This window comes from Artemia franciscana, chromosome 11 (genome assembly GCF_032884065.1).
Source record: "Artemia franciscana chromosome 11, ASM3288406v1, whole genome shotgun sequence".
Lineage (NCBI taxonomy): Eukaryota > Metazoa > Arthropoda > Branchiopoda > Anostraca > Artemiidae > Artemia > Artemia franciscana.
In genome coordinates this window covers 28,067,366-28,094,325 of record NC_088873.1, presented here as the reverse complement: position 1 = coordinate 28,094,325, position 26,960 = coordinate 28,067,366, and the positions used below count along the sequence as shown (strand labels likewise).

Here is a 26,960-nt window from a genome sequence, read left to right as displayed (position 1 = left end):
ACGACCACTAAGGCTAAGGCTTCAACGATTAATTCTACTGCTACTACTAGAACTTAAGATATTAAGGTGAATTTTTTGGGAAGTATTGAAACTCTAGGGAATTAAATTGAAATACACTATGCCCATACAGGTTTACAAGAGGACGTGTCAAAAATGCTTGGGGAATGGTTGATGGTATCAATTTTAAACTTTCAACGTGTTGAAGGGTATGTTGAAGAAACCAAAGGTGCTATTGCGCATACCGCTACTAATACTACTACAACCATTTCTACTATGCAAACTAATAGTATTAAGTTGAAGCTTTCAAGAAATAATTAGGCGGATGTTGAACTAAATCAAAAAGTTCTAGTGTTGAGTCATAAGAGACTGAAGGGCAAGCAGCCCTCTTCCCAAGTCCATTCATTTTCCAAACATATCCAGTCAAAATTTTGAAACATCCATTTCGTTCAGCATAGTAGAACGGTCCAGTAACTATGTCTCTGGGGATATTTGTTATATCAGTTCCCCACAATTATGTAACTGGCCCATTATGCTTTAAAACCAAATGTTTAAAAGCATAAAACATATGCTTCAAAACCAGATCAAAAGGTACTGTGTTTATGGTTGCCAATAAGACGTCGCATTAATATGTCGAGAACGACTGGGGGTATTAAGCTTAAATTTTTGGGGCTACTACTATTACTGCTTCTGCTCTTACAGTTTAACTAAATCAAAAGTTTTTAATTATATCCAAGTTGTCAAAAAGCATAGATAGAATTTTTCAGGAATGATATTACGTTTTATTTTTCAGGTAAACTTGAGGAATTTTACAATTAGATTAAACAATACTTTTTTAGTCGGAATTAACATTGGTGGGAAAGTTTTTCCAATATGCATACAACAAGCCAAACTATGGATTCGTATAGAAAAAAAAAACGAAAAAATATCAAACATTATTCTTTCCCATGAAAAAGACTATGTCAATAAAAACAAAGAGGAATTGATTGATTAAACAAAACCCACTTTACTGAAGAAAAAACAAACCATTATTGATTGTCAGTTCGATATATTTATTCCTTAATTTTTCAATATTTTTTTTTTAATTTATTAAAATGTATCAAATTACACATTTAAAATATATCAAATTATGTTCTGGTCTTGAGAAGGCATGGGGTTGTCACCCCTAGTCATAATGATTTTTGCTAATTTTGAGTTTGAATCGGTCGTATATTGTACTTTCTGTTCGTTTTTGGTTTCATCTATTTATTGATAGCGATTTGTGGTAATTTTACCCTTGGAAGATTATTTGACCATATTTAGGCTCATTTTTAGTTTAATGGAGCTCTTTACTTTTCGTTGAAAAACTTTTGTGGGAAAAGTTGTTTAAATTATGGAATGCCTTTGAAGTTTATCGAACTGACTAAGGATTACTAGAATGTGTGAGTAGGCCAAGTTCGAGATTATGGAGAAAAGACTGAAGAATTCTCTATTGAATTCCGGTTTAAAACAGGACTGCTTCCTATTCCCGCTTTTGTTAAACTGCTGAATTGATTAGGTGCTTGAAAATGTCGTGTCTTCTCTTAAATAAGTTTAGATTGGACAGAACCTTTCACTTGGAGACCTTGACTACGCTGATTATGTCCAAATCCTCTCAGAACTAGAGGAAGCCCAGACTATGCTCAATGATGTGGGGACATTGGCCAGAAAGTCAGTATAGGAAAGACAAAATTTAGGGATCATTGCAATAAATCATGCCGATTCTTTTTCACTAATTGTAAATCCAGTACAGTTGGAACAGATCGACAGCTTCTCATACCTGGGCTCTCAGCTTTGTATTGATGGATATTCAGGTGCCGATATCAAACAGCCTTTGCAGAAAGCAGAGACAGTCTTTGCATCCCTCATTCTGAACAAAAGAGAGTTTATGAAATGGTAAAATTAGTCTCTAAAGAAAGCACCCAACATTCTTACTCTAATGGTACCACTGTCGATCTTGATAGCAATTAAATAAAAAAAACTAATTTTTTTAGCTGAAAGTAAGGAGCGACATTAAAACTTAAAACGAACAGAAATTACTCCGTATATGAAATGGGTTGTCCCCTCCGCAACCCCTCGCTCTTTACGCTAAAGCTTTTAATTGTTTTAAAAAGTAGAATTTTGGCAAAGAGTCAAACTTTAGCGTAAAGAGCGAGGGATTGCGGAGGGGACAACCCATTTCATATACGGAGTAATTTCTGTTCGTTTTAAGTTTTAATGTCGCTCCTTACTTTCAGCTAAAAAAAAAGTTTTTTTTTATTTAATTTCTGAACGTTTTTGAATTAATGCATGTTTGGTTTTGGCTCTCCGCGCATAAACTATTAGAATGAAATTTGTATATTAATTCTTTTTTTGGCTAAATGGCTTTCTCTTAGCTTGGGTCAGACGATTTTGAGAAATAAGGGGTGGAGAAGGAGGCCTAGTTGCCCTCCAATTTTTCGGTTACTTAAAAAGGCAACTAGAACTTTTAATTTTTAACGAACGTTTTTATTAGTAAAAAATATACGTAACTTAAGAATTAACTTACGTAACAAACTTTCATAATATTATATTTTTATTATGTATACGAGGGGGTTTGTACCCTCGTTAATACCTCGCTCTTTACACTAAATCGTAAGTTTTGTCCCAATTCTTTAAGAATGACCCCTGAATCAGAAAGGCCGTAGAATAAATAGTTGAAATTACTAAAAATACTTTAGCATAAAGAGCAAGGTGTTTATCTCCTCCTAAATACCTCGCTCTTTATGCTAAAGTATTTTTAGAACCCCTCATATGCGTAATAATCTCTGTTCGTTTTAAGTTTCAATGCTACTTCTTCCTTTCATTTGAAAAAACGTTTTCATGTTTATTTTTCATTGTTTTCTTATAGTAACGCTAGAGAATCCTGCGCCCTTTTCATTGAATTTTTCTTCCCCCATGACAGATTCCTCCAAGGAAAGATCCTCCAACATAGCTCCCTCTCCTCAGCCCCACCCCCAAACAAAATAAAATCCCCCTGAAAACCTCTGTACACTTCCCAATAACCATTACTATATATAAACACTGGTCAAAGTTTGTAACTTGCAGCCCCTCCCCCAGGGATTGTGGGGGACTAAGTCATCCCCAAAGACATAGTTATTATGGTTTTCGACTATGCTGACCGAAATGGCTATCTCAAAATTTTGATCCGTTGACTTTGGGAAAAAATGAGCGTGGGAGGGGGCCTAGATGCCCTCCAATTTTTTTGGTCACTTAAAAAGCGCACTAGAACTTTTCATTTCCATTAGAATGAGCCCTCTTGCGACATTCTAGGACTACTTGGTCGATACGTGATTTGTCTTCTGGCAAAAAATACAAAATTCCTCATTTTTGTAGATAGGAGCTTGAAACTTCAACAATAGGGTTCTCTGATACGCTGAATCTGATGGTGTCATTTTTGTTAAGATCCTACGACTTTTAGGGGGTGTTACCCCCTATTTTCCTAAATAAGGCAAATTTTCTCAGGCTCGGAACTTTTGATGGGTAAGACTAAACTTGATGAAACTTATATATTTAAAATCAGCATTAAAATGCGATTCCTTTGATGTAGCTATTGATATCAAAATTCAATTTTTTAGAGTTTTGGTTACTATTGAGCCGGGTCGCTCCTTACTACCGTTCGTTACCACGAACTGTTTGATAATATAAGTAAAGCAGCCGAGGGTATCACACGAACTCCGACAAGCCACAGATTCTACAAGTTCTGCCATCACCGGTATTCGTTCTGCAGGGTTACCACACTCACGACCAGTATGGCTACTACAAGTATACTACTTGCAGAGAATAAGTGCTCTCTCTTCCCAACTCTATCAGGATTCGGGGAAAATAATCAATAAGAATCGTAGAAATATAACTCACTTTTATTTATCAATGTGTCAAATCCAACACTCTGTTTAAATCAACTCCGAACATGGACAAACTAAAAAACGTAAATATACAAAGCAGTTTAGGCTGCCTCTTTTTTGCCTCTTCGCGGGGGAAAATCAAGCCGATGGAACCACAACTTAGAGATGACTAAAATAGGATTTTAATAAAGAGCTATTTTATTCATTTCTTGCAAAATTAATAAATTTTATCTTCCATTGAAAATAGGCTGGCCTCTATGAGAGTTTACATTGCAAATAAACTCATCTTATAGGTAAAATATAAAAAAAAACAAGTGTTTTTAGCTGAAAGTAAGTAAGAGTGACAGTAAAACTTAAAACGAACAGAAATTATTCCATATATAAAAGGGGCTTTTCCTCCTCAACACCCTGCTCTTTACGCTAAAGTTTAACTCTTTCTCTTCACTCCACTTTTTAAAACAGTAAAAAACTTTAGCGTAAAGAGCGGGGCGTTGGTGAGGAAAAGCCCCTTTCATATACGGAGTAATTTCTGTTCATTTTATGTTTTAATGTAACTCCTTACTTCCAGCTACAACAACTTGTTTTTTTATTTAATTTCTGAACGTTTTTGAATTAATGCATGTTTTGATTTTGGCTCTCCGCACATAAATAATTAAAACACAATTTGTATATTAGCTTTTTTGGCTAAATCGCTTTCTCATAGTTTTAATCAGAAAATTTTGAGAAAAAAGGAGCGGGGGAGGAGGCCTAGCTGCCCTCCAATTTTTATATTACTTAAAAAGGCTACTAGAACTTTTAATTTTCACGAACGTTTTCGTTAGTAAAAAATATACGTAACTTACGAATTAACTTACGTAACTAACTTCTATATTCGTATGTTTTTATTACGTATATGAGAGGGTTCACCCCTCGTCAATACCTCGCTCTTTACACTAAAGCTTAAATATTTCCCCAATTCCTAGAGAATGACCCAATCACAAAGGCCATAGAATAAGTAGTTGAAATTACTACAAATGCTTTAGCGTAAAGAGCGAGGTATTACGAAGAGGTGAGCCCCCCCCCCCCATATGCGTAGTAATTTCTGTTCATTTTAAGTTTTAATGCTGCTCCTTACTTTTAGTTGAAAAAACGTTTCATATTTATTTTTTCATTGGTTTTTTAAATAATGCTAGAAAATTCTGCGCCCCCTTCAGTGAAATTCTCTTCCCCCATGATAAATTCCTCCATGGAAGGATACTCCCGCGTATCCCCCCTACCCAGAAAAAAGAAGAAGAAAATCTCCCTGAAAACGCCTGTATACTTCCCAATAACCATTACTATGTGTAAACACTGGTCAAAGTTTGTAACTTGCAGCCCCTCCCACGAGGACTAGAACTTCTAATTTCTTTTAGAAGGAATCCTCTCGTGACATTCCTTGGACCACTGAATCGATACGATCACCCCTGGGAAAAAAAAGAAAAAAAAGAACAACGAATAAACACACATCCCTAATCTGTCTTCTGGCAAAAAATGTGAAATTCCACATTTTTGCATATAGAAGCTCGAATCTTCTACTATAGGATTCTCTGATACTCTGAATCTGATGGTGTCTTTAAATAACGCTCCCTTAATGGAATTTCTCTTCCCCCATGACAAATTACTCAAAGTAAAGATCCTTCTGCGTAGCTCTCTCCCCTCAACCCCCCCTCAACCGAAAAATCCCCCTAAAACGTCTGTACACTTCCCAATAACCATAACTATGTGTAAACAATGGTCAAAGTTTTTAACTTGCAGCCCCTCCCCCGGAGACTATGGAGACTATCATCCCCAAAGATATTTTGTTATGTTTTTTGACTATGCTGAACAAAATGGCAATCTCAAAATTTTGATCCGTTAACCTTGGGGGAAAATGAGCGTGGGAGGGGTCTTGGTGCCCTCCTATTTTTGGATCACTTAAAAAGGGCACTAGAACTTTTCATTTCCGTTAGAATGAGCTCTCTTGCGACATTCTAGGACCAATGGGTTGATACGATCACCCCTGGAAAAAAATAAATAAAAATAGACACGCACACCGTGATCTGTCTTCTGGCAAAAAATACGAATTCCACATTTTTGTAGATAGGAGCTTGAAATTTTACAAGGGGGTTCTCTGATGCGCTGAATACGATGGTGTGATTTTTGTTAAAATTATACGACTTTTAGGGGGTGCTTCTCCCTATTTTCCAAAATAAGGCAAATTTTCTCAGGCTCTTATCTTTTGATGGGTAAGACTAAATTTGATAAACTTATATATTTAAAACCAGCATAAAACCGATTCTTTTGATGTATTTATTAGCATCAACATTCCGTTTTTTAGACTTCCGTTTACTATTGAGCCGGGTCGCTCCTTACTACTCCTTACTGGTCGTTACCACGAACTGTTTGATATTTAGGCGGATGCTGAACTAAGTGAAGAAGTTCTGGCGTCATTTTTAGAAGTAAAAAATGGAAGGACAAGCAGTCCCCCTCCCAAGCCCATTCATTTTTCAAACACTTCCTCAAAATTTTCAAAAAGTCTTTTTGTTCAGCCTTGTAGAACGGTCCAGTAACTATGTCTCTAGGGGTATTGGGTATGTTTATCCCCCACAATTAGTTAATTGGTCTATTATGCTTTAAAACTAAATCTAAATGCATTGATGGTTTCCAACAAGACAACTCAGCAGTATATCCAGAACGACTGGGGGTATTATGTTGAAATTTTTAGTGCTACTACTACTACTACTTCTGCTCTTAAAATGTAATTAAATCAAAAGTATGTAAGTATATCCAAGTTTTCAAGGAGCATAGAAAAACTTTTTCGGGAATGATATTATGTTTTATTTTCCAGCTCAACTTGAGGAGGTATAAAGTTAAATTAAACAATATTATTTGAGTCAAGATTAAACATCGGCGAAAAAGTTTAATATACAAATAGCAAGCCAAAATATTTGTTCTTCCAGGAAAAAACGTTGTGAATAAAAAAAAAACTAAAAAAAAACAAACAGCAATTGATCTGAATTTCTTTCCAGAAGACAAGTTTTTCAGAGAAAAATAAAGAGCTTCTCTATATCAAAAATGAGCATAAACCAAGTCAAATAATATTCCAAGCGTAAGACTACCACATATCACCATCAAAAAATAAATTAAACCAAAAACGAATAAAAATTGCAACAAATGACCGAGTCAAACTCAAAACGAATAAAAATTAACATCAGTAGTGCTGACAACCCCCATGCCTTCTCAAGACCAGAATATAATTTGCAGTGTCCCGGAAACAAAATACATTTTAAAAATTTTCACATTTTTGACTTTAATAAATAAAAAATTCTTCGGAATTGAAGGATTAAATATCAGTATGTGTAGCCCATATTACACTGACAATTCTCGGTCTTTTTTTTATGTTCTGGTCCTGTAGAGGCACGAGGCTCGTCAGGACTACTCAGGTTAATTTTTGTTTGTTTTGAGTTTGACTCGGTTATTCATTGTAATTTCTGCTAGTTTCGTGTATCATTTATTCATTGCTTATGATTTGTGGTAGTTTTGTACTTGGAAGATTATTAGACTTTATTTCTGCTTATTTTTGACTTAATGGAGCTCTTTACTTTTCTTTGAAAAATTTATATCTGCAAATGCTTTGTTTTTAAATTAGTGTAAATCATTCAATTAGAAATTGAAAGGTATAATGCCCTTTCTAATAGTTGGAAGTGATTGGAGGGCTACCAGCCCCCTCCAAACCCATCATTTCCCCAAAGACATCCAGTAAAAATTTTGAAAATGTTATTTTGTTCATCGTAGTTTATAGGTAAAGAAAATGATGTCTTTGTCAAGTAACTGTAGGGTTGTCAACCTCCCCACAGTCCTCAGGGCATGGGCTGTGCGTTAGGCAGTTCGTTCATTGCTTAGTATATGTTATTGAGACAGTTATGCTTGTTTGAACTTCACTTTCCAAGAAGACGAAGGGCATTCATGCGAGCCTTTCAGAGAATGCTGATGGGGGTTTTTAACCAAATCAAAAAACGTTATGTGTATACGAATTGTATAAAGGACGTAACTCAAGAATGACTGAGTATAGTATTTTGGAACTTTCAGAAAATGATGAGGGAGATAATCAAAAATGCAATATTTGCAGACTACCACTGCTACTACAACTACCATCACTACTACTACCACACTACTCCATTTACAATATTAAATGGAAATTTAAACTAAATCAAAAGACACTATGTGCATGCACATTGTCAAAAAAGCGTATCTCAAGAATTGATTTGGGTATTAAGTTGGAACTTTCAGAGGATGTTTAAAGAGGAACAGCATCTGACCACAGGGCAATGTATGCAAATTACTGCTAATACTAATATCACTGCTACATTTACAACTACTACTACCACTACTTCTATTGCAACTACTTGTAAGGCTAAGAGCATTGAGATGAAAATTTAAGAAGTATATGAACATACAGGCTATCAAAAACACATATAACTAAAGTCATAGCAATGGCTAATTGTATTAAGTTGAAACTTCCAGGACTTGGTGAGAGGGATGTTCTACTGACCAAAAGGCAATGTGTTAATACAACTACCGTTAATAGTACTAGCGCTATTACTATTTATACTTTTACTAGTAATATCAATACTATTACTGTGACTGCTAATGAAACTATGCCTAAGGGTACTAAGGTGGAATTTTCAAGGAATTTGAGGGGGAAGGTGAAGTGAATCAACACCCACAGTCTGTATACAGGTTATCAAACAGCAATATCTTAGAAACAGTTTGGTGTCTGAGGTTGAAACTAACGGGGCTTGTTGTGCGGGATGTTTAACAAGCCAAAAGTTGCGTTCTAATGTTAATGCTTATACTCGTATTACTACTACTGCTACTATAATTACTACTTCTTACTGCTGCTACTGCTACTAATATCTCCTTATGCACTAAATGGGGAGATTCAAGAAAATAATCAGCAAACTATTTGGTGTATCTATTTAAAGCGGTTTTACCGATTTTTTTGCTCTTATTTTGGGATGCATTCTTGTTTTTACCGGTAACTAATTTCTTGCCCTGAATTACTATTTACACATTATGTGTTCGTTTATGGGTAATTTAAACTTTGCTGCGTATGCAGAATATCATGCTTTCACATGAATTCTAAATTATTTGACATTTTAAGAAGAACGGTTCATATTGCTCTTTTTTGGATCCTGTCTTTTTAACCTGCAGCTTACTCTTTATTGATCTCAGTTTCTATGAATGGAGATTGACCATTGAGATGATTAAATATTTGTTAAATATAAGTGAATGTTTTTTATGACAGTTAATTTTCTAGATGTCTTTTAGGTGTGTCTCTCCTGATCAAATCACTGGACCGAAATTACCTGTCAAAAGACCAAAGCCAAAAAGAACTCTTTTAAATTTATCTTGGATGAGGCTTCACCCCAAAACTTGACTATTCTGGTTATTTTACGTATTTTTTTTAAATAAATATTTTTCTTTCAGACATTACTAATGCTGTTTGAATTCTATGGATTTTACTATATTAGCATTTTTCCTGAATGAAAAACCTGTTTTTTTTTTTTTTCAGCTCTGAAGTCGATTGTTTTCAAAAAAGTTCGATTGCCCAAATACATGATTATCCATTTATTGTCCAAACCATAATGAACTATCGTTTCTGAAAGGAGAATGTTTTAAAAACCACATTTTTGAACACACAATTTTATAAAATTCAACCAATTTTCTTTGGAAATTTCTGCAAGACAAGATTGCAAGGAGTGTCGACTTCGTCAATTTTAGTTGAACATCTTTTAAAAGAAAAACAATCTAATTATCATAAATAAGCAACAAATTATGCGATCCTGCTTATAGCTTGGTAGCTTTCTTAAATAGGTGATTGCATGTGATAAGGCCACCATTTAAATCTTTGAAACTTTCGTTCTAGAAAACAGCTAGAAAACAAACTTTAAGTGTCTGCAACAAAAATGCATTAAAATTTAAGTTTAGCCCAAAAGCGGGGAGAAATTTACATCCATAAGTTCCAAGACATAAGAAACAGATTGATGGCCCAAGCTCTTTGAAAATGAGCCAAAATTTTTATATTTCAGGCAGCAGAATATCATAAAATAAACGTAAATATCATAAATAAACGTATATAGATAGAGCTTTATATTTTAAGACTTAAACACATTAATCCCGCAGAACTGCCTTTAAGATACCCAACCAGAATTGGATATGAAGTCTTTCAGTAATATTGAGCATTAGGTACCATAAGGTCAAAGCGCTGTAAGCATACTTTTAAGGATACTAGCAAAATAGGACCTATCTACAAAGATTCAACAAATATTAAAAGCCAAAATTGTTTTCCGAGTCGTAATTGAAGAATTTCTTCAAGGATTGCTTGAAAATTCCCACCAGAACGCTTTCTGTGAGGTCGCTATCCACTCAACATGCACTATCATATTGTATGCTACGTGCATTTATTAATGTATGCTTATATTAAAAGAGTGAACTATGGTTAAGTAAAAATATAATAAAATTAACAATTTGGCACAATTTATAGTTTGAAATCACACACAGTTCTGTTGCCTTCATACGCAAAGAAAAATAGAATAGAAGAGCACATAAAAATGAGCGTAATGTCCAATCCTCTAACTGTGATACCCCCGAAAATCCCATCAGTGAGTTTTTAAGCCACAGATTAATTTTTTACGGCTATATGTGGCAAAAATCGACCCAAAACTTTTGAAAATGAATATGACATGTCGATTCCAGCGCAATGACTTAGAAAATTTTTATATGACTGGGGAAATGTGCATGAATATGTGTTATCACGTAAAAAAAAAAGTGTTTAAAAAAATGTAATTTGGCTTATTTCACTTGTATCTTGGTAGGGATCAGAAATAGCGGCAAATTGAAAAAAAAATGAAAATTATCTTGACAGAAACTAAGAAACAAGCTAGTTTAATTTAGAAACCTTGTGAAAATGTTAGTCTTTTGTTCTAGGAAGATGAAAAAACACACCAATAACCCAATAACTTGTTTCAGTCTGAGCTGATTCAACTTGTTGAAACGATTGCGTCCTGACTTATTGAAAAAAGCTTTTAGCCCATTTTCAGTAAACCTAAAACAATTTTTTTTCAAGTTTTCCAGTTCATTGGGACCACCCTTGACCCAAAGACGAACATAAATGTAAGATCAGTCTGGTGTTCCAAAAATATGGCCTTTTTCATTTCCTATTTGTTTCATGTCAAACCTATTAGTTTTTATTTGTCAAGTTCTATTTTGTATTTTGAGGTTCTCTTGGCCGAAGACTTGCAGATATGCGTTTAATCTGACCGAAACATAAAATTTTCATTTTATCCGTATTTATCCATTTTGTATTTGTGTCCCAATCCAAACTTTCCAAAGATTTGGGCAGTGGTCTGATTAGACAAACCAACTCTTGCGTTGAAGTCCCCAATCCCAACCAAGTAGTCTCGCTTAGCAATTGAAGAAAACCCTTGTTGCAAATCCTCATAGAATTCATCCTCAACGGCAACAGTTGTATCACGAAATACGGGTATGTGAAGAGAATCTAAGGTGAAAGTCCCTAAATTCATTGCAATGTTAATTTTCCTTTGCTAAGAAAAGAGATCTTGCTCCCTGATCCGACATATCAGCAAAATGAACTTTTGCACAAGTTATCTTTGAAAAAGGATCTAAAAATTTGGCCGTTTTTTTTTATTTTTTTTTATTCAATTACCAGGATATAGAAATAAAAAATCTAAAGTGAAACCTGGTAGCTTTTTTTGAAAAAGGTCAGGAGCGTGAAAAATAGAAAATTTGAAAAAAACATCGATCAAGTGGACAGCTTTCCATTGGTAGTATTATAAGTAAAGACGATGGGAGCAGTGAAGATGTTATAAATAGAATAGCCATGGCTCAGAGTGATTTTTTTTCACAGTTGAAAAAAGTTTGGAAGAATAGGAAGAGTAATCTGCAAACCAGGATTAGAATATTGGAGGCCACACAGATAATAGAAGTTAAATACGGTTGTAAAGCATGGTCACTCTGAAAACAGAGGAAGATTTGCTAAAGGTTTTTTTTCTATAGAAATTGTCTATGGATTGTTTTGGTTACCGGGCTGATAAACCTCATTTTAAACAGTAGGCTGCACGACAAATGTGGTTCAATCCCACTTTCTAGAACAATGATGAGGAAAAGGGTGAGATGCCTAGGGTACGTCTTGCGGATGAAAAATGACAGATTGTCGAAGATTGTCCTTTTTGTCCAACCATCTAGGGCTAAACTCTAAGCAGGTCGTCCACGGTTGAAATGGGAGGATGTCGTATATAAATATTTAGGGGATACGAACTTCCTGCGACAAAATAAGAGGGAGGATGGATTAGGATGGAGGAAGGATTAGAATAGGAAGAATTTACTTAGCTGTTTTGGCCTCAGGTGCCTTGCTGCTGAGGTGAACTGTTAGTAGCAGCGGTAGTAGTAATACTAAAACAAACCATGTGCATACAGATTGAAATTTCCAGGGCTTGATTAGGTGAATGTTCAACAGACCAATGGGCGATACTTGCACACTACTAGTGCGTATAATCCTTCTTCTGCTATTGTTACCGCTACTACTAATGCAACGCTACTCCTACTACAACTCTTATTGCTACCACTCATATAAGCTTGGATCATTATGAAAAATACTAGATAAAAAGCTAGTTTAAAGAATTAATAATCAGGCTAAATTAATAAGCAGAGATTTAACTCGAATTAAGCAACTATTGTAAGGCAAATGTAACATATTATTTCTATATCTTGGCTGTTGAATAGACATGGGGTTTAGAGGATGGGCTAGGCTACTACAGTAATTTTGTTCATTTTGAGTGTCATCTATTTATTGTGGCATTGATGGCACTGTACCAAGTACACTGACAGAACTGGAGAACTTACATACAAGTTTTCAATGGCTTGAGGGTTCCTTGCTATTGTTCATCAGTATCATCAGAATAGTGATAACAAAAAAAAGGACCGCTATTTTGATGTCGGAAGCCTTCCGAAGCTTGAATCCCGAAATCTACAATTTTATTTCGCATAACAAACTAAATATTAGAAACGCTGCTTGATTTTCAAATCTTCCGATTTTCTGTCATTGGAGTCATTTCAACTCTTACTATTTTTGTTATAAACCGATTTCTTATTTACTAATCTAAATATGTCTTGTTCCCAGCTTCTATGCTGACGTAAGTTATACAGACTAGGCCTTGCCTTTTGTATCAGTTTTTAATAATCTGTAGCCTAATCCTTCTGGATTAATTTGCTAGCTAAAAGATACTAATTTTTTCATACCAAGTCTGTGGTAATTTTTTTTCCAAATATAATAATCACTGTTCTGGTAAAGTTACTGTATCCCTCTCCAATGGGGCTAGATGTGTCCATAGGCAATAATATTTAAAATATTGTTTTTTTTTTCAAATTGGCCAAAGGATGTTGCATTATGAACTAACTGCTTATAGGATATATGCTTAAGAAATTATATAAATAGAGTGGCAAGCTCATTATTTCACAAGCATTGTGCCAATGCAAGTCTCTTGTTTCAACCAATTTACCTATAAGTTGAATCAACTCTGACAAAACAAGAACTGGTAAAACAACAGTGGCGGGTGGTAGAATATATTGGAAATAAATGGTAAAATTCTAGACAAGCTACTTATTTGCTATCTTTAAAAATGATTTAAGTTAGGAAAAATGAAACTTTTGGTAATGATTCCAGGGCTGAAACATACCCTAGGAAGGCATTACCAAGCTAATATGTTGACCCTCTTCTGGCCTCTAAGTCTGAGAACAGGTCTATACCCTACCTAGTCCATATCTGTTGGAATTTTGACCAAACAGCATTATACCTTGATTTTCTGTTTCTAGTTTATTGTGTTGCAATAGCAACACTTTGGTTTTGTCATGTTTTTTTTTGTTTTCTAGCACCCTGATTTCAGCTCATTCCTAGAATGTGGTAAGGGTTTAACCTCTACAGTTTTAACCAAAAGTGTGGATCTTAGGCTGGATTGATGAATATGACTTTGCATTTGGAAAGCTTTGTAGAACTCTTGCCTAGGGCCAAAAAAATATTGTTTCTACCCATTTCTGTTTGTGATTTCAGCTCAGTTTATCATTTGGTTTTTTGCACTTGCGATTGCAATAGAGAAATGGTATCAGATATGCCTCTTAAACTTTAAAAGTTCTCTCATTGCTAAAGAAATTAGAGTTTATCCTTTACTCAGTGATGATGTCAGACACTTGGCCTACAGCAAAAAAATCAACTTTTGAACAAAGACAGATAGATTTTTTTTTTCAATGGCATTCAATAGCTCTTGATGAGCTGATCAAAGTATATGTCATCCATTTTTTGGTATAAAAATTCCTTCATGAGATATATCAGTTTGAAAGTTTAAAGGGGTTGACAACTTCAGTAGTAAGGTATACACTGAATACAAAAACAGTCCAATGCAAAAATCTTTTCAGATGTGCCTTTTAAACTTTAAAAGTTCTCTCATTGCTAAAGAAATTAGAGTTTACCCTTTGCTCAATGATGATGTCAGAAACTTGGCCTACAGCAAAAAAAAATCAACTTTTGAACAAAGACAGATAGATTTTTTTTTTCAATGGCATTCAATAGCTCTTGATGAGCTGATCAATGTATATGTCATCCATTTTCATGGTATAAAAATTCCTTCATGAGATATATCAGTTTGAATGTTTGAAGGGGTTGACAACTTCAGTAGTAAGGTATGCACTGAAACCAAAAATAGTCCAATGCAGAAATCTTTTCAGATACACCTCTTAAACTTTAAAAGTTCTCTCATTGCTAAAGAAATTAGAGTTTATCTGTTGCTCCTTTCTAAGTGGTGATGTTATAAACTTGGCCTACTGCAAAAAAGTCAACTTTTGAACTAAGACAAATAGATTTTTTTTTCAATGGCAATTAATAGCTCTTGATGAGCTGATCAAAGTATATGTCATCCATTTTTTGGTTGAAAAATTCCTTCATGAGATATACCAGTTTACTACAACTTCAGTAGTAAGGTACACACTGAAACCAAAATAGGCCAATACCAATTGTGAAACATATAAGGGAGTTTTGAGCAACAGTTGGCTGTTAGCTCATAATCGTTTTCAGCAATAAGGGGTTTACAACTTTTGCTAGTTGGTGTACCTATTATTTGTTTCTGGTGTGTTTGATGGTAAGACCTGTTTGCAATGTATTTATTTGAAGCTCTGACATAGATGAAAACAAAAATGAGAGAGAAATAAAGAGAAAGCTTTATTATAAGCAGTGCTTACAATGGGTTCATAAGGGTTTAAATAGGTCAACTCCACAGAACACATGATGTCTGTATCACAAGATGAAAAAATATATTATTTAGGGCTATATCTAGGACCATCAGGGGCAGGGACAATGAGGTGCATTGTCAGAAAAACAACCAAAATGTTTGAAAAGCATATAAAATAAGAACAATAATTGTACTATTTCAATTTTATTCAAGTGTTCACTTTAGAAGTGGTCAACCACTTATTTCTCATTGGCAGTTGGTTTCTAGTGTCAAGTATAGCCAATTTGAAGAAAAAACAGTAAACTATTGTTTATAGCCTAGGTCTTTATCTGACCCCATTAGGAGGGGGACGCAATCATGATGGCAGGTATTTATTTTATTTAGAAAGAGCATTAAATGTGGACACAAACAGTATTTTCATTTTTTTTCTATCTAGAAATATCCTGTATGTAACTTCAATCCACTAAGCATAGCCTACTTTGTTTTTATGTTTTATATTGTTCTGTTGTAATTAATAAAGCAGATAGGTATAAAGGATACACACCTTTTAAGGCATAAGTTGTAACTTGTACAAAAGTTTGCTGATTTTCTTGGTTTGTGTTTTTTTTAAAGCTACTTACTTTATTAGAGACATGTTATAAGGCAGAAATCAGATAGAAAAACAAAGAAAATGCTATTCAATTCTCTTACCAAATCTTGCAATCACTGCTGTTACAATTGTTTTCAAGCCCACCTTCCTCTAGTGGGGCTGCTCATGCCATGTTCAAAAGTTCTGTGATTGTGCTGTTTTTTTTTTTTTAATTGACTTAGTTTGGCATTTTGAAGATTTAAGCACAAAAATACCCCAAACCCTGAAAATCAGCATTATTTTGTACTTTTCTGGGGCTCCATTGTAAAGGTGTTACATATCCAGCCCCATTTGAAAATCAACAAACTTTTGTATACAGCCTAGGGTCACATCCAGGTCTTAAGCTAGGAGATGGAGAAGCTGGGATGCCATTAGAATGGTAGTAACTTTTATATTCTGAAACACTGCTGCTTAGCAAGTCAAATGATTGATGTATTGTTTGTTTTTTTTTTTTTGCTATCTAGTTTTGTATTACAACAGAGTATTATTCTAATATCCTCTAAAATTTAAATTTTAGAAGAACTAATATAAATAAATCAGTCTAAAAATGACTAAAGCTTAAGTTGAAAATGTAAATCAAGCATAAAATGAACAAAATTATTTTCTTATTGAAGCATATATGAAGCTTAAAACAGACAGAAATTAAATAAACAATGATAACAAAATAATAAATAATAGTCACTAATATAAATGAGTAAATAAATCTGAAAACACATCAAACTTGAATTGAATATGCAAATCCAGCTCAAGACAAACAAAAATCTCTACAAAGAAGAATTTTGGCTTTGCCTTCTTCTTTCACTGTACCTAAAACCTACTGCATCATTGGCACTAATAACACAAATTACAATTCTTGCCTGGGTGCTATGGAGGATATCTCAACCCCCTAATTTATATTAATTTGAGTTTTGAACTATTTTGTACAAAAAGGCATGGGGGAGTAGATACCCTCTGGTCACTTTTGATTACTCTTAAAAAGATAACTAGAACTTTGAATTCCCAATCAAACAAGGCACCTCTGAAGTTTATACAGCAACCCCTTGCATAAAACCTCATATGGCATTGGGGCATAGCTTACAACACTTGCCCCTGGGCTCTGGGGGGATATGTAGACCCCTGAGTTTTTTATTTGATCAGGTGTTTTTTACTTGCTCCCAGATTTGGGACTGGTGGAATGTTTATCCCTAGAGTTTTTGTTATATAATATTTGGTCTATTCTGAACAAAATGGCTGTATAGAAAATTTGATTGGACACATTTGGGGAAAAAAGGTTGGAAGGAGAGGGGCTCGTGACCATAGGATAATTTTTGACTTATGAAAGGTGAATTGAAACTTTCAGTTTCTAAGCATTTGAGTCCCCTCCAAAGCTATATGACCACCTCTTCCTTGAGAACCTTATATGCCCCTGCAGCATAAGTGTCAACCATTCCCCTGGCTCTGGGGGGGGAGGGGGGAGTATGTTGACAATGGAATTTTTTTTATCTTATTTTTGTACTATTTCAAACAAACTGGCTATCTTAGTATTTTTATTTGATGCATTTGGGGAAGAGAGGGTGTTTGTGTCTGGGGGAGTATATGCCCTCTGTTAAATTTTGACTCATAAAAATGTAACTAGAACTTCCAATTTCTAATCAAATGAGCCACCTTCATAGTTTATATGACCACCCCTTATGTAAAAACCTTATATGCCTCTTGGGCATAACTTAAAACACTTGCCACTGGGCTATGAGGGGTTCTGTCGACCCTGGAGTTTTTTTATCTGATGTTTGAACTATTCTAAAAAAATGGCTGTCTCAAAATTTATATTGGGTGAATTTGGGGGAAAAATAGCTGCGTGGGGGGGGGGGCTAGTTGTGCTCGGATCCCTTTTGACTCTTATAAAGTGAACTAGAACTTTTAATTTCTAATCAAATGAGCCACCTTTGAAGTTTACACAACCACCCCTTACATAAAAACCTCATATGCCTCAAGGGCTCAACTTAAAATACTTGCCCCTGGAATCTGGGGGGTTATGTTGACCCCAGAGTTTTTGTAATCTGATATTAGAACTATTTAAAAAAAAAATGGCTATCTCAAAATTTATGTCAAGGGGGGGGAGCTAGTTTCCCTCAGATCTCTTTTGACTCTTAAAAAGTGAACTAGAACTTTCAGTTCCCAGTCAAATGAACGCTCTCTGAAGTTTATAGCCTACAAGCATCCCATCTGTAAGAACCATATATTCCCCAACATCATAACTTACAACACCAGCCTGGGGGTGTGTGTGTGTGTTGACACCAGTCTTTCATATCTGACATTTGTGCTATTTTTAACAAAATGACTATCTCAAACTTTTCATTACATGGGCTTGGGGAAAAAAGGGCGTGGAGGGGCTAGTTGCCCTTGGATCTCTTTTGACTCTTAAAAAGTGAACTAGAACTTTCAGTTTCCAATCAAATGAGCCCCCTCTCCTTTCATAAGATCCATATATGCTCCATGGACATAAACTTGCAATGTCTGCCCCTGGCCCTGGGGGGTTGTTTTGACACCCAGAGTTTTTTTTTTTTTTATCTGAGCTTTGAACTATTTTTGAAACAAACGGCTATCTCAAAATTTGAATCAGATGGGTTTGTGAGAAAAGGCTGCGGAGGGGGTACTAGTTGCCCTCCAATCTCTTTTAACTATTAAAAAGTGAACAAAAATTTTCAATTTCCATTCAAATGAGCCCTCTTTGAAGTTTACACAAGCATCCCTTCCATAAGAACCTAATACGCCCCAGTGCATAACTTACAATGCCTGCCCCCAGGCCATGGGGAATAGTGTTGACACTGGAGTTTTTCTTATCTGACCTTTGAATTATTTTTATGAAAGGGGCTATCTCAAAATTTTCATTGGACAGGTTTGGGGGAAAATGGACAGAGGGGAGGGGGCTAGTTGCCATTGGATCAACTAGAGTCAACTAAAAAAAAGTCAACTAGAATTTTCAATTTCTAATCAAATCAGCTCTCTGAAGTTTATACGAGCATCCATTCCATAAGAACCATATATGTCCCCAGGGCATAACTTACAACGCCTGCTTTTGGGCCCTAGGGGGATGTATTGACATTGTAGTTATTGTTATCTGACCTTTGAACTATTTTTAACAAAATGGCTGTCTCAAAATTTTTAGCAGATAGATTTGGGGAAAAGGGGCGTGGGGGGGTTGCTCTCTGATCTCTTTTCACTTTTAAAAACTGAACTAGAGCTTTAAATTCCCAATCAAAGGAGCCCTCTTTGAAGTTTATACAAGCATACCATCATGACAACTATGTATGCCCACAGGGCAGGACTTACAATGCCTGCCCTGGACCCTGAGGGATTGTGTAGACACCGGAGTTTTCTGTTGTCTAACTTTTGAACCATTAAAAAAAATGGCTATCTCAAAATTTGTATTGGATGGGTTTGGGGAAAGAGGGCGTTAGGGGGCCAGTAACCTTCTGATCTTTTTCGACTCTTAAGAAGTGAACTGGAACTTTTAATATCTAATCAAATGAGGCCTCTATGAAGTTTATGTGAATATTCCTTTCATAAGAACCTTATGTGCTCCCAGGGCATAACTTAGAACGCCTGCCCCTGGGCCATGGGGGGTTGTATTGACACCGGAGTTTTTCTTATCTCGCCTTTGAACTATTTTTAATAAAACGGCTATCTCAAAATTCTTATTGGATGGGTTTGAGGAAAAAAAGGTGCGGGAGAGCTAGTTGCCCTTGCTTCTCTTTTGACTAAAAAAAGTGAACTAGAACTTTCAATTTCTAATCGAATAAGCCTTCTCTGAAGTTTATACAAGCATCCCTTTTATAAGAAAAATGTATGCACCCAGGGCATAACTTAGAACGCCTGCTCACAAACCCTGGGGGATTGTTATCTCATGTTTAAACTATTTTTTACAAAATGGCTATCTCAAAATGTTTATTGGATGCATTTGGGGAAAAAGGGGTGTTGGGGGGAATTGTTGCCCTCGGATCTCTTTTTACTCTGACAAATGAACTAGAACTTTCAACTTCCTGTCAAATTAGCTCTCTCTGAAGTTTTTATGAGCACTCTTTCCATAAAAATCCATATATGCCCACAGGGCATAACTTACAACACCTGCCCCTAGACTCTGGGGAATTGTGTCGACACTGGAGTTTTGTTACATGATCTTTGAACTTTTTTTTAACATTTGGCCATATCAAATTTTATCGGATGTATTTGGGAAAAAAGGGTGTGAGGGACAAGTTGCTCTCTGTTCACTTTTTTCTTGTAAAAAGGGCTCCAGAACTTCTTATTTCCAATCGAATTAGCCCCCTCCGAAGTTTGTGCGACGACCCATTCTATATTTGGCCTCTGGAAAAAACAATAATAATAAATAATAAAACATTGGAGCTGTATGGCCTTTATTATAGGAAACACTCTAGCGTTGCCTCTGGTGACATTTTTGTTGTCTTACAATATGGTTAAGTTGCTGAAATTATTGCTCTTGTTTCTAAGTAGTCTCTTAAAATCCTGAATATCTGTTCTTCATGCCAAAAAAAATTATTAAACGGTTAAGATTCCAGATGAGGGGTTTTTGGTTATCTTAGACGCTAAATGAATTTGAAGAATGAAATTTTCAGGAATAGATCCAAAACTTAGATAATGACCTGGGGAAGTCTTTTGTAACATCTTTCCCTACTTTATCCCTTTCTAAAGGATACTGACCCATATGAATTTTGGCAAACTTAGCATTTAAAAGTGAAACTTTAAAAAATAGAGTCACTGCAGAAATTTGGCCCATACAAAGTGTTTGCAGCCTCATAACTTGGGTAAATCCTGAAGTGTAAGATTTTAAAGGATATGGAATTATGTGTCTTAAATAGAAAAAAATCCCAATATGGCTTAAAATCCTAGTCAAGTCACTGGAGACTCTCAAAAAAGTAAAAGCAAATTAAATTTAAGGGAAAAGATGTTTGTTTTCAAAGTTACAAAAACTCTTCTATGTCCTTTTAAAGCCCTTGAAACAGGAAAGTTATAGAGGTTGAAACTTAAACTGCCTTTCTAGGGTATATCTTATAGGCTCTATATATAGGCTCTGAATTCACCCCTGAAATTCACTTTTTTCTAAGTCACCCACTTTCCATGCTAACCAAATGCCTAATTTTACCCATTTTTTTTTATAGTTCTCACCTTTGGCCAATATATTTGCCTAATCAAATGTTCTTTTTGATCGTATTTGCATAAATTATATAGACCTGAGAAAGAGTGTCAAAATCATTGGAATGGTAAAGGTAAAGGATACGGCATTAGACTTTACAGTCCCTACCGACGGTGCTGATCTCCGTTTCTTGGCCCTTCAGCCAGGAAGTGCAATAGGGGTTGGGGGGCCAATCATTGGAATAATTTAATCCAATTGCAATTATGTAAAAAAACTTATTGGGGTGCAATTGCTTTGCCTTTTAAATTAAACAAGATTATGTGTCTTTTCTGTTACCGTTATTACACCTTTCACCACCACCTTCTTATTGATGTACTTTCTACTTTCCAAACCCTTAATTTTTCTTAGCATTTCTAATCAAAATGCTAAATTATCAGTGTCTGAAATCTTACATATCAGTTGAAGTCAATTCTGTCAGTATAGTGAAGAACATAGGATTCATGAGAATTTCTGGAAATCGTTGGAGAAACCATGAGATTCTTTTTAGTATGGTTATCATCTTGACCTCCTCTCTCTCCAATCCCTTAGAGAATATACTTATTGTATTGTCTCAGCATTTTAGATGGACAAAGTGTTGCTTAAGTATGCAAAGCATTCACCTCAACAACATCCTCGGGGGGGGGGGGGGGAGGGGGTGAGGGGGGAGTTGGCTTCAGCGATTCTAGGGAATATTCAGAAAAAAAGGTTTTCTTGAAATAAGCCTAGGGTAACTTTGTTGTGGATGATCAGATTTTACAGAATTTGGTCTTTTGCAGTGAGAAGATTTGGCCTTTGATTCTGTGTCATACTGCTAGGCATATCCCTCCTCCCAGAAAAATATCCGTGTGGAAAGTCTCCCCCTCCTGTCGGACCCCCTCCCCTGTGGAAAATTCCATGCCCGAAGAAATTTCCCACATGGAGAATCCTTTCCCCTTTCTCAATGAAAAATTCCCCGTACAAGCAGAATTGAGCAGTCAAAGAGAAAGAAAAGAAGGAATCGTGGGATATCATATGTAAATGGAAAAGTTTGTGGTAACGAACTGTAAGTAAGGAGCAACACAGCTCAGAAGCAATGGAAATTCTAAAAATGAAATTTGGATATCAATAGATATATCAAAAGAATTGATTTGTTATGCTGATTCCAAATATATAAAATTCATCAAAAGCTGTGCATCTGAGAAAATTTTCCTGGTTTTCAAAAATGGGGGAAAACCTCCTAAAGGTTAAATCATCTTAATGAAATTCGCATGATCAGATTCAGTTTATCCGTAGAAGTTTCAAGCTCCAATCTGTAAAAATATGGAATTTTTTATTTTTTGTTAGAAGAAAGATCAAGGAATTTTGTTTGTTTATTCCGAACGCAAATTGAAAGTTCTAGTGTCTTTTTTAGCTGACCAAAAACTTAGAGGGCAACTAGACCCCCTTTCACCCCTCTTTTTTCCTCAAAGTTGTCCAATCAAAATTTCGAGACCATTTTGTTCGGCATAATTCTTTAAAATTGGATTTTAGAAATTTTGAGAAGTAGGCGTTACTTAAATATAAATAATATTGGAAAGTTCGTCTGGGCAGGTATGAGGTATTGTGATGATTTTCTTAAATAATTAGTTTTAGTTTTTTTTTCAGTCTAAGTTTTGTTGCTGTAATTTTTTCGCTTGTTTTGTGTATGTCACAATGGCCCAATTGGGCTTTCGTGTAAATAAATCCATCTATCTATATATCATTGCTGAAAAGTTCAATAACAATACGCCTTTGGAGATAACTTGATTATTTGGAAGTATGCATGCATTTTTCGGGTAGAGGGGGTGAATTTTCTCCTGGGAGGATTCTCCACGGGGAGAATTTGTCTTGGGGAAGGAAGTTTCCGGGGTTGAACTTTAGAGGGGAAGTTTTACACTGAGGAAAATTGGCCAGAATTCCTATATGAATTTCTTTTTATTCTCTTTGCCGACTCTATTTTACGCGTGGAGATCTTAAGGGGAATTGTCTGGGGGGAAATTTTTACTGGGTTGGAGTTATCTAGAGTAGCTTAGAGTAGGGGGTGGGATTTTTCATGGAAGAAATTCGCCATGGGGGAATTTTCCACGGAATAAATTCTCCGGGAGGAATTTTCTGCGGGGGTAACTTTCTACTAGGGGACGGGGTATTTGCGGGAAAATTTTTTCATGGAGGAGGGGATTTCTGGAATGATTTTAAAAAGAATCCTTACAAATGAAAATCTTTAACAAATGAAAGTGTGCTAAGAAAAATTTTTCACATGGAACAATCCGCAAAAAAATTTTCAGAGTAAATTTTCAGCTAAAATAGGATTGTCTGGGAGAAATTTTCCTGGCGGGAGGCTGGGATTTTACGTAGAATAACTTTTCATTGAGGGATTGTCCTGGGGGGAAGGGGGCGGATTTCCAGGTACTATTTAAAAACGATCAAAAATTAAATGAAAGAAAAATTCAACTGAAAGTAAGGAGTAACATCAAAACTTAAGATTAACAAAAATTGTTAATTACATTAGAAGGGCTGCTCCTTCTCAATATTTTGCTCTTAACGTGAAAGTTTGACTTTTGTCCCAATTCTTTAAGAATGACTCCTGAAACACAAGGGCCGTTTAATTAAAATAATAAGCTTTTTTTATCAGTTCAGAAAAACTTTAGCATAAAGACCGAAGCATTGAGAATGGGGCACCCCCCTCATATAAATAATAATTTTTGTTCGTTTAAGTTTTGATCAGTTGAAATAAACATTTTTTTTTTCTTATTTACTTCCAAAATAAAGACAGACTGTATGGTAGTTATCAAAACAGGGTAAGATAAAGGTCAAAGAAAGTAATTTAAAAATATAAAACCAGTTACAACCTTCGAAATATTGTCCTATTATGGAAGTGCACAGAGAAAATAGGCTGGGAATACGAAGTATAGTCAATTCCCCTGAACGTGGTCTGGTACTGAGCAGAGGCACCACTAGCTGAAATGTTTGGGGTGGGTTTAATGGATTTTACTAACTAGCTAGCCATTTTTACTGATTGATTTTGTTGATAGTGCTATAAAAATTACTTTATTTTTTGTTCTTTATCGATCGAAACTGATCTTATTTTATTAAATTTCGTCATATATTCTGATCAGTCCATTTGCCCTAATGAAAAAAATTGAGCCAGTAAAATAGTTATTTTACCAGCCCATTTTTTTATCTGGCTGAAAACATTGAAGTTGGGGCGTCCCTTTTCTCCCCATACATGACGCCACTGCGAACAACTATAGTACATGATACTAGTTCGCCCCTTTGTGGTCACGTCCACTGTGCATTCGTCAGAAGATTTTTCTGTCTAAAGTAGCTTTGAGGTGTAGTTTTTTTTTTTTTCTAATTTAATTAAATAACAAGGACTGATACTCCAAGTAAGAACCAACTAAATGCAAAAATTGACAGAATTTTTTTTTATTCTAAATAAGCAATTAATAGCTTAAGTAAGAGGAGTTGTAAAAAATGAACAAGCCCTGTTGACAAAAGATTGTTGAGCATATTCCACTAGGCATACATCAGAAGGTTTTCCCACCTGAAGTACTTTCGCTTTTTATGGACTACGTGACTTTTCAGGAGCGAATGTGAAATTGTGTGGCATTGCTTCCTCTGCAAATGCGAAGCTCAATATATAGTTTTTCGATATTTTTAAATCGATTGGCTATCTCGGAATTTTTAATTGATATCAACTTGGGACTCCAAACTGAATTTCTATGTGTGTGAGTCCCCTGCCTGACTATCGATTTGATATGAGATCACCCTAGGAAAAGAGACAAAAACAGAACAAATAAACAGGCATCCGTTTCTGGAAAAAAGCCAAATTCCACATTTATATAGATTGAAGATTGAAACTTCCACAGTTGGGTCCTCTAATATGCTGAATCTAAAAGTGCGATTTTCTTTAAGATAACTTGTCTCTTTTGGGATGTTATTCCCTTCTCTTTTTTTTTTAATCATGCGAATTTTCACAGGCCCTTAGCGTTCGACATGTAAAATTAATCTTAATAAACTGTATATGTCTGGAACCATTATAAAAAAGACAGTTGTTTTAATATATTAATTGTAGTGAAAATTCTCTTTTTCCGGTTTTTGTTTCTAACGGATCAAATTGCTCTTTCCTTACTGTTAGTTACCACGAACTGTTTGATTCTACGCCACATACTCTACGTGTATTTTGGGATACAGGTAGAATATCCAGGAATCCCTTCTTCTTTTCATTAGTCTTATTTGTCTTTTCCCATTGGCGGCTCAATTTTGCATTCGGGGAGGAATTTCCAGGGGGAATTTTAAGGGCAACATTTTCCGTGAAGGAATAGGCTGAGCCCCCTTGTGTCATACATAAAACTCTTTCTTTGTCACCTGTTATTACCCTATTCTAGAACTATGGGTCCTTTTCAGATGATTGAAAAATTCTTGGGATTCTTCAAGTCAGTATTTTTTCTGCTTGTCTGAATGTAATTTTGGAATGAAACCATGCACGTTCTGAACACGTTCAGATAATTATTTACAATTTATTGTCCTTGTAGAAACTTAAATTGAGGCCTTCAGCCATCTTTCTGATTGTAAGTCTACTGTCCAAACAATCAAATTACAAGCTTTTACACTTGTTCATTGGTTTTGATTGGCAAAACTGCCATGAATGGTGGTCATCCTTGACTAACTTGCAATCATCTCTAATGTCAGATTAAAATGTTTGATCAGGCCAGTTTATTAGCTCTAAAAACTGTTTAAAAAATTCTGCGTGCCCATAGCAGGTCTACCAGTTAAAAAAAAAAAAAAAAAAAAAAAAAACTTCACTCAAACATATTGCCTTAATTTTTCATCTGTTTTGCACAGCTTCTAAATTCCGTGAAACACAGACTCACACTCAATAGGTTGTCATGCTGATAGGTTGACAATCCCCCCGCTCCTGGGACAAGGGTTGCAAGTTATGCAAGTCGCTCTTTGTTAACATATAATATGAAAAAAACTTCGTTTTCTTAAAGAGTTAAAGAGGCTGCGTCCCAAAGTCGAACCTTAAAACGTACAGGAATTAGAAGAGGCAGTTGGGGGGCTGCCGCCCCCCAAACCCCCAGCTTTTAAAGACTCTTTTGTACAGGTTTTTTTTTGGGGGGGGGGACTTCATTGTTACTAATTACTAGTTTCGGCGCAATGGTTCTCCTGTCCTCTTGTGTTTAACATTTTTCGAAGTTATTCCATTATTCATTCATTTCAATTTTTTGTTAATTAAAAGAGGGCCTTTCCGAAGCCAAGAGCTGGGGGTTAGCAAAAAAACAAAAAACCTGTACAAAAGAGTCTTTAAAATCTGGGGGTTTGGGGGGCGGCAGCCCCCCAACTGCCTCTTCTAATTCCTGTACGTTTTAAGGTTCGACTTTGGGACGCAGCCTCTTTAACTCTTTAAGAAAACGAAGTTTTTTTCATATTATTTCTGTACGTTTTTCTACAATCCATGGTGGATGTAATTTAATAATTCCTGTACTCCTCGTCTCTCAAATGATAAGCTGTCCAGGTGTTATCAAAATTTTTTTGATGTTGTGAAAAAAAACCGCCCGTAAGGGACTTGAACCCTTGACCTGAGGATTAAAAGTCTCACGCTCTACCAACTGAGCTAATAACTTGCATGTGTGTAAATATAACTTCTCAATAGCTTTTAAAAATTTCAAATTAACATGGGCTCTTATGGAGAGAAATCCGTTAATTAAATAGCTAATGGGTGGTTTCTGGAAAACAGGGAAGGAGTTATCGGATCAAGCTGAAATTTCGCGGATAAGCTCCTGGGCCGTAGGGGACCTTAACTTGTGAATTTCAGCCCGATCGGACAACGTTAAAAGGGGTGGGGGGGGGGGGGGGGGGTTGGAGGGTCAAAACTTTCGGGGGGTTAAGATTTTCCTACGAAACTTTCATGGGCACTTACTCGGAGAATTCCGCATCGAATGAGTCTTCGTACACCCAGATCCGATGTCGGATGTGACCTATAAACGTCT

At 35.6% G+C, this 26,960-nt stretch overlaps 2 protein-coding genes across 3 annotated transcripts in view; both read left to right on the top strand.

Annotated features, from left to right (window-relative positions):
• Positions 1-9,371, top strand: part of LOC136033049 (uncharacterized) — a 67,660-nt gene extending 58,289 nt beyond the window's left edge. The window contains exon 10 of one of the 2 annotated variants that reach the window (XM_065713625.1): positions 9,207-9,371. In XM_065713625.1, the coding sequence (XP_065569697.1) occupies positions 9,207-9,315 (109 nt within the window). In that variant the 3' untranslated portion in view covers positions 9,316-9,371. Of the gene's footprint in view, positions 1-9,195 lie in introns of both variants that reach the window. The other variant, XM_065713626.1, reaches the window with a different exon arrangement.
• Positions 9,372-12,938: 3,567 nt separating this feature from the next.
• The window catches only part of LOC136033048 (dystrobrevin-1-like), a gene marked incomplete at its 3' end in the record, with an annotated part of 50,592 nt that continues 36,570 nt past the window's right edge, over positions 12,939-26,960 (top strand). The window contains 1 exon segment of the mRNA XM_065713624.1: positions 12,939-13,090.